At 35.1% G+C, this 14679-nt stretch overlaps 2 protein-coding genes across 7 annotated transcripts; one reads left to right on the forward strand and one right to left on the reverse strand.

Moving 5' to 3' along the window:
- Window positions 1–2916: 2916 nt before the first annotated feature.
- MHK (Protein kinase superfamily protein) lies at window positions 2917–12236 on the forward strand. Of its 6 annotated transcripts, none has more exons than XM_088215853.1 (18): window positions 2917–3131; window positions 4441–4820; window positions 4933–5011; window positions 5596–5664; window positions 5774–5863; window positions 7248–7386; window positions 7518–7620; window positions 7760–7812; window positions 9273–9339; window positions 9805–9928; window positions 10015–10080; window positions 10177–10245; window positions 10318–10378; window positions 10493–10597; window positions 11002–11036; window positions 11162–11207; window positions 11601–11676; window positions 11883–12236. In XM_088215853.1, the coding sequence occupies exons 2-18, from the start codon at window positions 4813–4815 to the stop codon at window positions 12013–12015; spliced, it is 1323 nt and encodes a 440-aa protein (XP_088071979.1). In that variant the 5' UTR covers window positions 2917–3131; window positions 4441–4812; the 3' UTR covers window positions 12016–12236. The 6 variants fall into 6 exon arrangements, with proteins under 6 accessions (XP_088071979.1, XP_088071980.1, XP_088071984.1 ...); XM_088215854.1 differs by having other exon boundaries at window positions 11886–12236; XM_088215855.1 differs by having other exon boundaries at window positions 2918–3131; window positions 9820–9928.
- Window positions 12237–13112: 876 nt separating this feature from the next.
- On the reverse strand, window positions 13113–14663 carry LOC110821584 (anthocyanidin-3-O-glucoside rhamnosyltransferase-like). Its single transcript, XM_022051461.2, has one exon. The coding sequence runs from the start codon at window positions 14661–14663 to the stop codon at window positions 13287–13289; it is 1377 nt and encodes a 458-aa protein (XP_021907153.1). The 3' UTR covers window positions 13113–13286.
- Between the last annotated feature and the right edge of the window lie 16 nt (window positions 14664–14679).

The following is a 14679-nucleotide window of genomic DNA, read 5'->3' on the forward strand; positions in this document are numbered from 1 at the left end:
TCAAACTCTAGAATTTTACCCAAAAAAATTTATATAAAGAGGAAAATGCAAATCCCAATTTATAACTTGAGCTTGTTAATTGTGAAAATGCAAGTCTGAGTCCAAGTCGTCATTGCTGCTTTTATTTTGCAACTTTTTTTCTCCATCAAGCCAATCTTTCGGACATGCGCATGCCTCCATATTATAGTCCTAACTGACTTCTTTCTTCATCCAGGATCTTATCATCTACATTAAAATATTATTCAGATGCAATTATTAACACAATTGTATAGCTTGATCTTGTGAATTTTAGATTTTCTGCTCCTAATCTGAGTCAGAGTCTGTGTTTTCATCTGTACTTTGTTTCTACAAAATTCTATTGCATCAAGCCAATCTTTTATATATATGCTCATCTCCATAATCTTCTTTTTACTTGACTTCTTTTTGATCCAGTATCTTATTACCTACACTAAAACATAATTCCATGCAACCGTTGGCCCTGGTACAGTTACTAGATCATGAGCCATGGTAGCTTTGACTGAATAGTTACATAATTGTTTTTGGCCCAGACCAAAATAATAACAGTATCTAGTTCCTCACCGGATAAAGATTCAGATATACTATCATTTGAATAATAATAATCAAGCTCAGTATTAGTAGCAGTTGTAGCATAGTAGTTCTTTCTCTTATTTTCCCTTACGAACGGTCATAAATCTGGTTTTTATTAGGTCGATTCTTGGAACTAAATATTTTTAACCATAAATAGTTGTATGATTACTTTTATAAATTTTATTGTTCTGTTTAATTTCTACGTAATTAATTTTCGAGTCAGTTAAAATTATTGTATCGTTAAAATTTAGTTAGGAAGTTGTTAAAACAGTTGTTTGTTTTCTGTTAGATGCAAGACATCATTATAGATAAACTGTAAGTGAGTAGATGAAGTGTGTTCAATCTTAAACTCAAAAGACTGAATGCAATTAGCAATCAGTATGGGGAAGTCGTTATGATTTCCGAGTTTCCTCATCTCTACTATTTTGTTTCTCCTTTTATCTTACTCTAATTTCTTTTGTTCCTCATCTACAATCTGAAATCAATAGTTAATGTCTAAAACTCTTCAAAAATAGTATTAAAGCAGTTCAACTCCGAAGAAACACAAACAATTCTTGTTTTGATGGCAATAAACAAAGATAAATCGACACCGTTCAATGAACAGAGAATGTAACAAATTGGTAAATCGGGCAAAAATCTCAATCAAAAACTCAATAAGTTTGTTTGAAATGTACAAAATGCAAAAGCAGAATCAACTCCAAATTTGATCAGAGATCACATATTGGAGTTACAGAAATGCTCCAATTTCGTATGTGCTCTAGTGAGTATTTAGACTCGGTCAAACCTAACTAGTAAAGGCATTTTGCCCACACCAAGAGTGCAAGTGACTTGCGGAAGTAGTAATATCAATCAACACCATAGCGCCAATTAGAATAATGTACCCAAGGTTGAAATTCATATTTTTAACAAAGTTTAACCTATGAGCCGAATTTAAAAATGTGTAAGATATTCTTCGATGCATTGAATTCTAAACAAGCAGCAAGTTGAGACGACGACTCTAGCATTGGAAAATGAGGTTAATATACACGGAAAGTGAAAAGAGAATTCAATAAGAAAGAAATTAGGTATAAATAAATAAAAATTAAAAAAAAAAAAAAAACACTTAATACACCAACTGTTTGTGAAAGTGGGCTACCAAATAAAGAGATGAAATATAGTGCAATCGGTGAATTGAAAGACCAAGTGCTGGTTTTGCAGTAATTTCCCAACTTAAACCCAAACAACTCGAGCAGAATCAAGAAATGAATGAGCAGAAGAATATATGTCAGAAAACAAAGGAAAACTTTAAGATACGAGATCACGCAATATAGCTTATTAGCCCATAATAGAAAATTTAATTAATATCTAATCTTATAATAGAGATTGTTCTAAAAAAGACATATATTATGTTCTTAATTTTTAATTGATTATTTATTTTTATGAATACAATACGAATTTATTTTTAAAAAATTAAAAAAAAAAAATTGATGCACCAAATGGACCCATCATATATAATACATAAACATATGCAATCTGATTGAAATTGTTGATATCTTTCTTTCTCCCCAAGAAAAATTTTGGTCATAGCACTGGATGTGATCCTTTAATTGCATTAAAATAAGCTGAAAACAAATTAAAATAATTAAAAAAAAAAACGTAAAAAGAGAATTTTGACTCGAACAAAAGGCATGAATATTCTGGTTTGTGATATGAATATGAAGCTTTTTCAAAGGAAATGTCCAAATTAACTGCCTAAAAATAAAAAAAAAATAAAAAAAAAATTTAAAAAATAAATAAATATAACGACCACGTGAATATTCTGTACTGGTACCTCGCCACATACCATATATATCGTTGAGCATTCACACAGGGGTAATTTCGTCACTTTACAATTTCCCAACCCGGACCCGAATAACGCTCGGTTCAATCAAAACGCGGGTAACCCGAATCCGAACCGTGTGAGCTGCACGCGCACGCCAAGCCAAAGAACGGGATGGCGCTCAAAAATGAAATTCTTTTGCTTGACGAAACTACCCGTATTTTTTTGACTTAATGACGTTTACACCCCTCGTGGGCCTCTCACAGTTTACGTCAATCCTTATCCGGTATTCTGGACATTATTGTCAAATGAAAATAATATTCCTGTAATATGCAAGTGGTTGAGGGGGTATTTATGTAATTCAATTCGGATCGATATCATATCAAGGTGGGGACCACCCCTTTCCCCACCACAACCAAGCATTTCTTTCGTTTCTCTTTTTTTTATTATTTTTTATTTTCGCAAATAAAATTTAAAAATCATTATCTTCATAAAATATTCTTAATAAAATAATTGTTTTATTATTTGTTTAATACATATTTGGTTTCTTCTCTTTCGCTGCTTCTGCGGAATCCTCTCTCTCGTGGCTTCACCAGTAATCCAAAATTCTTCTCTCTCTAGAACTCTCTGCATTTGTTTCTTCGTTTTCTCTTTTTTCCCGACGAAATTGCTTACACATTGGTGATTTTCGAAGCCTATCAATCAGATCTTTATTCCCTCTGGTTCCATCTGTCAGGCGTCAATGGTGAGCATGATCTTCATCGATTTTCCATTCTATTTGTTTGCACGGTCACATGATTTCTGAATTTTTAATTTTGCGTTTCTCTGTGGAAATTGTGAGCTGTTGTCAGTTGTGTATCCAAATGCAGTTGGAGTTTCCAGCTTCATGCTCTGTTTGTTTGGTTTCCAAGGATGTGAAGAAAAAAATAACTGAGCGTTTTCTTTTCTTTCTTTGTTGCTTTGCATCATGAAACTAAAATTGAGGAAAAATGGATGGGACCTAGTCAGTTGAGATAAATGGTTGAATTAGTCTTCTCTAGTGAAAGGTGTAACGCAGGTGGCTGTCTGCTTCAGATTTGTATTTCCTGTCTCCTCTCTTTTTATCAATTTTCTCAGTGATTTAACGGACAGCAAATGTTTTATGGACGAGTGGTATTTTTTTTCTCTGTATGTAATTGAACAGTTTGTTTATTTGGTTCCAGTGAGATAATTAAATAGCTTATAAAAAAGTTCAAGAATTTTGGTCTAGTCATGTTCCTTCCAGGTATCCAATCATTGTTTCCAGGATATTTGGATTTGGAAATTGAAGTATTCTTGTTTGATATTTTCGAAGTTGAGGACTGGAATCAGCAAGCTGGCAGCTTTTGTTGTCATGATCAGATCATATATTACCGTAATGGTTATTCTAACAAAAATCAATGGAGTGATGACTTTAAATCTGTTAGCTTCAATAGAATTTTTGTATGATCTAAGATTATTGGGTGGGACAATTAAAAAGCAACAGCTTTCCTTCCAATACACGACAAAGGGAAGAAATAAGATATTGATTTTCTCTTAAAGAATGAAGCTTGAGCCCTTTTCCCTTACTTTTCTGCATCTTTAGTCAGTGTCCTGGAGCTGGAAGAACTCACCTCCAAAGAGATGAGCGTAATTAATTCATTGTCGTTGAGGTGGATTTATTTGTTGATAAACAGCATAACATGAAAAACAAAGTTAATTTTTGGTCCTCTCTTTTTCCTTATCAATTAAGTGCGAGGTGCAATAGCTGTAGCTCCACTATACAAAGGTTTCTCTAAGGACTGCAGACCGTGCCGATCTTGTATTGAAGCTTTTGTTCTATTGGTTTTCTTTGTTATTTTTTGTGTTTTTTATTTTATATAGGATAGTTTATTCCCCTCTAGGTTGTTTTTCCCATTTCTTCAATGAATATATCTCTTTTTCTATAAAAGAGGCTGTAGATCCATGTTATATTGTATATTGGTATTCTTCATATTTTGTCTTCATCCAAAAAAATTTGCTTTGCTGACTTTATTATTCCTTTTTGTTGTTTGTAGTTCTGCCCTAGTTTTTCTGCAGTGAGCATTGTCAAAGCTAATGTAAAGAAAATGGATTGATCTAAGTTAATTACTTCTTCTGCCGGACTCCCGGTTGAGGGCTCGTGGGCTGGTTGTTTTTAGATGATACTAGCTGATTGCAGCTGTAGGAGCTGCACAAAAGAATGTTGTCAATTTTTTGGCTGATATTCAGTCACTCCTACAATGAAAACTGGACACTTATCAACATCATACATTTCATGCCTCAGTTTAGCACTAAACTTCCTGTGCAAGCTAGTGATCAATATTGCTTTGATACAGTAAACACCTCTGTCTGGAGGTTGTTAGAAGTTCATTGACAACTTTTTGATTGTCATTGCTCCAATTTCAATAATGGAAAAGTTAGTTCCTCAGATTTCCTTTCAATATTCTGTTTGCAAATTTTGTCCAGCTTCTATTTGCTAGACTTATGGCATGTGTCTCCTGGTGTTCTTTTCACTCTTCCTCCTGCAGGTATAAAATTTTGGACGAGCTTGGAGATGGTACTTGTGGTAGTGTATATAAGGCCTTCAATATAGAAACATATGAAATTGTAAGGATTTGCATGCCCGAGTATCGGTTTTTTCTCTTTGTTTATCTGTTTACCTTTGTCTTTTAGTTCCCGTCCTTCATATTTGAACTTCTTCTGCGATCTCTTCTTTGGCCTACGGAGTGAGAACTTGGATGAGATGGGAACTTGGCCCTGATGCTTTTCCTAGTGAGGTTCAAGCTTGGACAAGAATTTATGGGCATATTTCCCAGCTTAAAGTTGTTTGGGATGTGCAACAATTCTCTGAATATTTCTAAGCATTAATGTATCCCTGGATCCTTACTGTTATGAACATTCATGAGCATCAATTTTCATGGGAAGATTGTGAGTTATTTTTGCAAAGTCCGTGTTCTCATATAAGAAGTCTTTTATTTTATTTGCGTATAGCAAAATTTTCCTGAACGTATAATCAGGGGTAAGCTAGTTCTATTGCTCAAAACTCTATCAACAGCATAGGTATTACAGAACATTTTTTCCAAGTATAGCTTAATGTTGATGTTAGATCTATATGTCGTTCATTTTGGCTGTAAACCAAATAGAGTTTTATTTGTTCTATATTATGAATTCTGTTCTATGCCTAATTCTAGGTTGCTGTCAAGAAAATGAAAAGAAAGTTCTATTTTTGGGAAGAATGTGTGAATCTACGAGAAGTTAAGGTTTGTTCTGTTGTATTCTTTGTGGGTTTAACATACTTACCTCATCAATATGTTACTATATCTTCTACACCTTGTGTTGATTGGCATTGGTGGGATTGTCTTTTATCAGGCCCTTCGTAAACTAAATCATCCCAATATCATAAAGTTGAAGGAGGTTGTCCGGGAAAACAATGAGCTGTTCTTCATTTTTGAATACATGGTAAAGAGCCTTTGCTGTTAATTTTTACTATTTTTATGTCGATTCTTTTTGTTACATGGCGTCCATACAAACTTTATTTGTTAGAAAGGTTTTAGTTTATTCTCTAGTATATAAAAAAGTAACTTAGATCAATTTAATTGTCTGGTGTGTAAGCAAATAGGGACACTGGATTTTTGACACTGTGAAGTGCTTTGATAGAGTGGAACAAGGTTATTCATTTCTGGACTGAAGTGTTCCGCTCCATATAAATCTTGACTTCCTAGGAGAAGTTTGGGGTTTCCATTCTTCTTCAACTAAATTGGACCTTATTGATTTGCTTTCTTGCAATCATTCAATTTTTTGTATGTTTTCAGTCCGCATTTTCTATTTAGTTGGTTGGGTACATCTTTTCCATAGTTGTTAAATTATTAAGTTATATAAATGCAGGACAAAAGAGGATGAATTTGGAATGACAGTTCAGTCGTTCTTTCACGTTTTCAGAAGAAAAAAAGTCTAATATCGGTTCTATGGATAACAAGATATATCATTTTCTGAATGCTACAGAAGCTCAATCCTCATGTGCTACATTATCTTACTACATGAAAATATGGTGGAGGGTTTCCGCGGGAACAATTCTGGGGAGGGCAAAAGAAAACTGCATTTCTGTTTGACTGAGTTTCAGGCTCTAGTTTGGTTATTCTTAGGTATAAAATGTAGAACTGACTTTTATAAGAAGTGCTAAGTATGGGTATAGATGCATGTTACTAGATTTTGATTTTGTTTTGAATGTTCATTTGAGGGTAAAGTGATGGCTAAAGTTTTCAAGTTAATGTGTATGTTAAGAGAGGAAGATATTAACAACTGAAAATTTCATCTTGGTTTCTGCAATGCTGTGTCATCAGCATAAGCGGAGGCATCTATATGCAGATGTATGGACTTTTGTTTTTAACTGGTCTCTCATGAATAACTTACATTTAGAGTTCTTTAGATGATATTGGCTAAAATAGGTCAGCTTCTCATTATTGATGCTCGTACTTCTTATTATCCATTCTCTCCATTTTGTTGGGACAGTAGTCTAAAAGTGGCTTGGAACTCATTTTAGGTTGGTTAATTTCTCTTTTATTTGTTAATGATCCTGCCGGAGGCCCGGAGCATAATATTTGGGCACATCTAGATTATGTGGTATCTGGATTGTGATGTATAGAGGCATAAATGTATCCATGAGTAATTTTTTTTTACTCATTTCCACTTGTATACATCTTGACTTGTCAATTCTGAATTGAGTGATCAGTGGCCAGAATTTCACTCAATTACTTGTAGGAGTTGTTATCATCTTTTGAAGTTCATGGTTTAATGGAACTATATATCTTGCTTGGTCAGTCATTGATTTTGGATTTCTTATTAGGAATATAATCTTTACCAAATAATGAGGGAACGAGAAAGACCCTTTTCTGAGGCAGAGATAAGAAGTTTTATGTTTCAGATGCTACAAGGACTTGCTCACATGCATAAAAATGGATACTTTCATCGGGATTTAAAACCTGGTAAAGTTTTCAATTTTAACATTATTATATACTTCTCTGTTTCTTGGTTTGAAATCTCTATTAGAACTTCAAGGCACTTTTGCTTCTGTCACTTTATGCTCATAAATCCAGTATTTTGTTTCTTTTTAAAGAGAATTTGCTGGTGACAAATGATGTTCTTAAAATTGCTGACTTTGGACTGGCGAGAGAAGTTTCATCAATGCCTCCTTATACTGAATATGTTTCTACACGTTGGTGAGTGATCATCTACTCTGGTGTTATGGTTCATCCACCTTATATCTGAATGAACTCACAATACTACTGCAATCAGTCAATTAATTTCAATACTATTCAGATGGTATCGTATGTTATTTTTGTGCCAATTGTTTGCCAGGTACCGAGCTCCAGAAGTTTTGCTGCAGTCCTCAGTTTATACCCCTGCAATTGGTATAAATTATGTTCTAGCCCATTTAAGAACTTCATTAATTCTTAAAGTTTTCTAGCATGAATCGGCTTTACTCATCCCAAGTTAATTTGTTACAAGTTTTTCCTTCATAATCAACTGGCCTATGAATGAAGTAAGTTGAGATATTTAAATTTGAGCTTGACAAAGTTTTGATGTTTGAGCCTGTTCCTAATTCTTATTATTTTTAATTAATTTTTACATTCAGTTGTGAGAATTCTTTGTACTCTGAGGTAAAGTGCTCCTTAGTCATAATAAGTAAATTTAGAGTGCAATTAGTGTTGATTGTAATTTTTTTGTTAGAGTAAACTACAGGAGGGATTGCAAGAAAAGAGAAATTGATCCCAAATGTGAATAAGCATTTTCTATTTTAGGGGCAAAATGACATTTTTATAGAAAGCAAGTTTCTTTGAGTCTTTAGAAAAGCTAAGTTATTGATGTTATGAATAGTATGAACGATGGATTTGACATTGTTTAACTTGTTTTTTCACATGTTCATTTACTGGTCCACATTGGAATTTATGCTTCTTTGTCATGGCCTGAGGACTTGGATATGGTGTAGGGCATTCTAAGTGAAGTCTTGAAGCAAGCAAGCTGCTTGCTTCCAGTTTTCTGGCTCATCTAAGATGATCTCCAAGTTTTTAGAAGAACTCTTTGGATTAATAGTTGATGATTTTATTTATGATAATATGCATATTTATATGGAAACTAATTGGTTTATATCTTTATTACGATTACAGGAATTCAGTTTTAGTTCAATTCCTTAATCTAAATTTAAATGTGTAGTATAAGTTCCTGAAGAATTCTAACTCTTCTGGGTTCATTAAAGAAACTGACTTCATATCCAAGTACAAATTCGATCTCCTTCCTTTTGTTCTTGTCCATGGGTCCCACACTTATGTCTTTCCAGTAAATTTATCTTAAAGAACAGATTGTGGCCCCTCCTTTTTGCACAAAGTAACATTCCCTCATCATTAACTTGTGGACAAAATGACCCTGATATCCTTGTTTTGGGATGTAAAAGAAAAAAATGCTATTGACATGAAAAAGGTATGCAGGTAGTCTTTGAATATAATTATAGATTTTTATTTGATTTGTGAAGCTAAGGACATAGCAAATGTATGAAAATTTGGAACAGCATTCACTCTTGGGAATATCTATTAGGAAGCATAGTTGTGTTTTTTTTGTTGGGAAATATTGGTTTATGAAATATAATATGGACTATTTTGGAGGCATTTATGGATTTTCTATGTTGCGTTATGCTTTTGTTTTTCTTTTGTCGTCTGGTATACCATGAGATCTCTGTGTGGTTGTACATGTTGCCTAAAGCCTGTACACATGCTTATTCTATGACCCAGTGAGTTTCATGTAATATATTTGTTTTGGATTTCTTCATGCCTGTTTTCCCAATCTGAATGGTCATCACTGTTGACTGTATTTGCAGATATGTGGGCAGTTGGGGCTATAGTAGCTGAGCTTTTCACCTTATGTCCTATTTTTCCTGGTGAAAGGTAACTTGACACCCCGAGTGGATGAAAATTATTTTCCCATGGCTACTGATCTAACTTCTCCAGCATGTCTTTTCATTAATTGTTTGTTTCTTTTCTTTTGTGTATGTTTTGCAAACTTTACTTGGAAAAGTATTTTGGTATTTCTATGCATAAATGGAAATTATTCTTCTGGACTGACATGAACTTAATTCTTCCATTCTTACTATTCTATCTTCCCAGTATGTTTAATTATGTATATCTTGCCAAGCTACCTGGAAAATATTTTGGTTTTTCCATACAAAGTATCTCATATGTGCCTGAATAATTTTCTGGGAGCTTCATACATTTTTTTTTTAAATGTCTTATGGTCATGCAGTACTCTTTTTAAGTTTGGTATCAAGATATATAAGATTGGCATTTATTGAATTTTACTTCTGTTAAAGGAGAGGAATGTAGCTGAGTCTTCAAAATATCATATAAATTTAGTTCTTTCTTGGGCAGTGAAGCAGATCAATTATACAAGATATGTTCTGTTCTTGGTACACCAGACTGGACTGCATTTCCTGAAGCAAAGAACACCTCTCGGTTAATCAATATTAGTTATTCAGATGTAAGCTCTTTCCTTGGACTGTTCATTAATTTTCTCTGTTTACCTATTTCCTCACTTTGCGCATGTTGTTCTTATCTCCTGTGTAGATTTTGCCTACCAACCTTTCTGATATAATTACCAATGCTAGCGCAGAGGCTATTAGTTTAATCACGGTGGGTGTCTATATGTACTAGGTTGTTGCAGTTGTTCTGTTGGGTTAACTAGTTTTGATGTATTTTGGTTTCTTACATCTTTTCTACTGATTGTAGCAACTTTGTTCATGGGATCCACTGAGGAGGCCAACTGCTGATCAAGCATTGCAGCATCCATTTTTTAATGTAACATGTGTTCTCAAGTCTGTTCCCAGCTTTCCTTTTATATTAGATAAATCACTAACATGTGCTGAATAGGTGGGTGCATTGGTTTCGTATCCACTCCGAGATCCACTTGAGCTGAGGCTAAATAACATGGGTGAGCTTTCTGAAGTTTGTTGCTGGCTATCATATGTATTTGTTGCATATAAATTATTTCACTTTTTTCTTTCCTGAATTCAACATATCATTTTCTCTTTGTATTGCTCTCCAGGGGCAACTCCAAATCTTGAGTTGAATCTCTGGGACTTCGACACTGAACCTGATGACTGTTTTCTTGGCTTAACACTGGCTGTAAAACCTAGTGTCCCAAACTTGGGTAAGCTTTATTATTCCTCTGGTGTCTAGTTTAGTACAGCAACATTTTCTTTTGATGAAACCGGGTGAACGAGTTGTTTGTATTCATGTGTCACTCTTTTCTATATTTACTGCATGGTGCATGAAAACTTCTCTGAATGTTGTATGGATACTCATTTGTCTTCTTCCTGGCTCTGTTTTCTCCTCTTTGGTTGATCAACTTGGTTTGCCTAACAGAGGTTCCTCCATATAGAAGTTAATGAGTACAAAACTCACACTTTGTGTAGTGTGTTGTCTAGAGCCTTTTGTACCAGTTGGGTTTTTTTCGTTATGCTTATTTTCTCTAGATTTCGCTTGATAGTCATTTATTCTCTTGTTCCTTTTCTTTCTCTTGAATGAGAATCTGATTATGAAACTCTCTTGTAGAAATGGTTGACAATGTATCCTGTAGAAATGGTGAGGTAAGTCTACCCGCTGCCATAAAGAAATGTTTCTCAAACATTCAATTGTAGAACTTTATTGTTTAGATAAGATAAAAGAAGATATGTTTACTTTATTCTGAAACCTATTCAATTCCAAACTGCAGAATATTCTGTTTTGCTCTGGTCTGAAAGATCGTCGAGAACAATCAGGTAATGTTCTGTTCCCATACAAATTATTGTCCTGCTTGGGTGGGGGAGGAGGTTTTGTCCTCCCTGGAGATAATAGTAGTTGTTAGGAATAATTTTGAGGATGTTGATGGAAAATACAATGTAACAGATGCTATATTGGGGTATTTAGAATGTGGATGATGACAATGGCTGAGCCACAATAATGACTCAAATTAAACCCTCAAGGGAAATTACTGGGCATTGAGCTCCATATGGGTGAAAAATTGTGCTGTTCAAAGTAGAATATTTACCGAATTTCCAGGAACATACTCTGCAGATTAGTTTAATTATTTACCAAGAAAAAAATAAAAGAAAGTTTTGACTTTTCTTCTTTAGCATATGCTACTAATTAGCTGTTGGTTCTTCGTGTCACAGTTTTCTGGTCGCTGCTTTCTCCTGATCAAAATAGAATTCACACCCCAGTTGAATCATCCTTGTCTCTGTCGTTCAGGTCAGTCCATGGCTGTAGTATATCCTTTACAGTAAAAATGGTACAAATGGTAAACTTTGGGGTCAGGGGTGGGGTTTTGATTATTTATGTTACTGCCTGTACATACCAGAAGGTTATCTTTAGTTCATTACATGGTCTAATCACTTTAGCATTATCAAGTAACCTGACTTACTGCTTTGTTGTTTGCACCTGTCTAACCTCCTCAGCAGTTCCATTCCACATCCATCAATAGGAGTTCCGCAATCAGCTGGGTTCACAATTGGATCACTGCAGCCGAATATCTTGGATCGTCCATTGTTGGCCATGTCCTCCCCCTTCCGACAAGGTCATTACCTTTGATTCGGTTAATTTGGAAATATCCAATAAAGAGGGCTCTTGTAGAAAGTATCTGTAATTTAATTTCTTTTTTTTTTTTTTTTCTTGTAAAGCTTAATTTTAGTACCGCCCCATTGTGCCATTGTCGTCCAAAGCAATCACTTCAATTTTGCTTGGGACTAGCTTCTGACAGAATCTGTAGGTTCCCATTTTTATAATCAACAAATACACATTTTATACTGAAACTTGAGTAACTTGTTGTCCCAAAACAATACATACATCGGAGCCAGAAATATATGGTCTGGTTAATGTGACAGTGAGAATGAAATTTCCTTTATTTTTGCATTTTTATAATTAGCAAGGAGTAGAGAAACCGTGTATCTTGGAGAAAAAATACGTTGACAGATTCTCATTTCTGTTCCACGTCGTTCCTATTTTTCATTTTGGTGTTAATGTTGTCTTCATCTCTGAAAAAAGACTACCTAAAGTTTTTTAAAGCTCACCATGAATAGTCGAATAATGTTTGGCTATGGCTCCCACAAAACCAAAATCGTGCTGCTGTCTTAAGTGATTACGAAGGGTGAAAAAAGAAGATTTAGTTGGTTTTTTTTTTTTATAAAGAAACCAACCAGCATAAATTAATTTTATTTATTCATTGTACATCAAGAACTCTCACTTGAAAAAATTTGGAATTTAAAACTTGATTTTAAAAACCTTTGAATTAATCAACTGATTGCATCTGGAATTCTGTCAGACTTTTTACATTTCAACAATTTAATTAATGAAGTACGAATCAATAAAAGAACATTTATAAACGTACCAACTACAAGGAAAAATGGGAAGTCGTAGTAAATTGGAGAAATCGACAGAGATATATTCAAAGCAATTTTAATGTGGGCTCACGCAGGGAGACACCAGACAGGAGTATTTATTAGGACGATAACTACAAGAATAATAAATTTTAAAATAAATATTTTATACGTCTTATAAAAGCATAAATATCTTTAGATCTCATAATTTATTCTCCGTTTATTTAGATTCTAATTGAAAATTTATAATAAAATATGTATATATATATATATATGTATATTTAATTGGAGTAATTGTTAGAGAAACACAACTTCCAACAATGTTCTATTTATTTAATAAAATTTTATTTCGTAATAAAATGTTTGAGAATTTTGTTATTACACTTATCATATTAGAAATTATTAATTTCACTAAATATAGATTAAGAAAAACATTTAACTTTTAAAACCTTCTTAAGGAGTGGAAAGAGGCTTAATTAAATTAAACTAAAGCATGGCTTTCATTTGCTCAACCAAATCAGCAATGAACTTCTTGTGGATTTCTTCATTCACCAGAAACTCCCTCCACTTCTCGTGATTCTCTTTAATGGATCCATCATCTGCCATTGCTGTTTTAACAGCTTCACAAATATCCTCCTTCCCAAAATACCCCTCCTCTTCTTCCCTATTTACCTCCACACCAGCCTTCAAATCCAGAGCTATGAGCTTGGAGTTCAGGAACTGGTCACCCTTGAATGGCAACAGTACTAGCCTGCAATCGTTCATCAATGCTTCTATCACCGAACTAAACCCTGAATGGCACACATAACAACCCACACTTTTATGAGCCAGAATCAGCTGCTGTGGAACCCAACCTACGTGCACCAAACCTTTCCCTTTCACTCTCTCCACGAACCCTTTCGGCAGAGCCTTCTCAAGCTCCGCCAGCCCGTCAACACCGCCGGGAAAGTTCAGAACAAGAAAGAATGGCGACCCAGTGAGTTCCAATCCAAGAGCTATTTCTCTTATCTGCTCTTGGTTCATAAACGTTTCGCTCCCAAAAGAACAGAAAACCACGGCCTTGTCCGGGAACTGACCCAACCAGTTTGCCCATTTCTCCTCCAGCACGCCGGACAGTGGGTCGGGGACAAGGGGACCGGTCAAGTGAATCGGTTTCTGAAACTGGGTCTTCATGAAATCCACGTAAGGACCCTCCATTTCCTCGCATGTCTTCATGGCCACGGCGTCACAGCTACGCAAGCAGTCAATGACTCTGTAGAAGACACCAGGGCGGCCGTCAAAGCTCTTGAACATATACAAAAAATCTCGAGCCTGAAAACGTTTGACACAAGTAACAGAGGTTGCCGGAAACCCGTCGGGTGGTTTGGTCAAATCATCAAGAGTATGTCCACTAATCAGCCTGGCAGGAACAGTGAGGTAAGCACCAGCAATGGCGGAGAAAACAGAGAAGGAGATTCTTTTAATGCCAAGTTCGGCAGCGATTTTCGGAATCCAGTCTAGAATGAGATCAAAGATGATAAAATGGGGTTTAAGATGAGACAGAATGTCGTGAATTTGAGGCTGCATGAGGTCAGAAGCTTGCTTGAGGAGTTCGGCCATGGCAGGGGTCATTTGAGAAGTGTTGTGGAGATCTGGAGAGAGACCAGGAACGTCAGGGATTGAGAGAGGGATGATTTGGACATTTGGAAGGAGATTGAGGGAGGATTTGATGCGGGGAATGTTGCCAGTGGCGGAGAAGAAGGAGATTTGAAGGCCGTGAAGTGAGAGCTTGTTAGAGAGCTGTATAAATGGGCTGATATGCCCAAAAGCATGCCATGGAAACATCACTATATGAAGCTGATTCTTCTTCTCTTCCCTCTGCATTTTACCTTTTTCTTCC

Source organism: Carica papaya, chromosome 3 (assembly GCF_054855325.1).
Source record: "Carica papaya isolate Zhongbai chromosome 3, ASM5485532v1, whole genome shotgun sequence".
In the NCBI taxonomy this organism is placed as follows: domain Eukaryota; kingdom Viridiplantae; phylum Streptophyta; class Magnoliopsida; order Brassicales; family Caricaceae; genus Carica; species Carica papaya.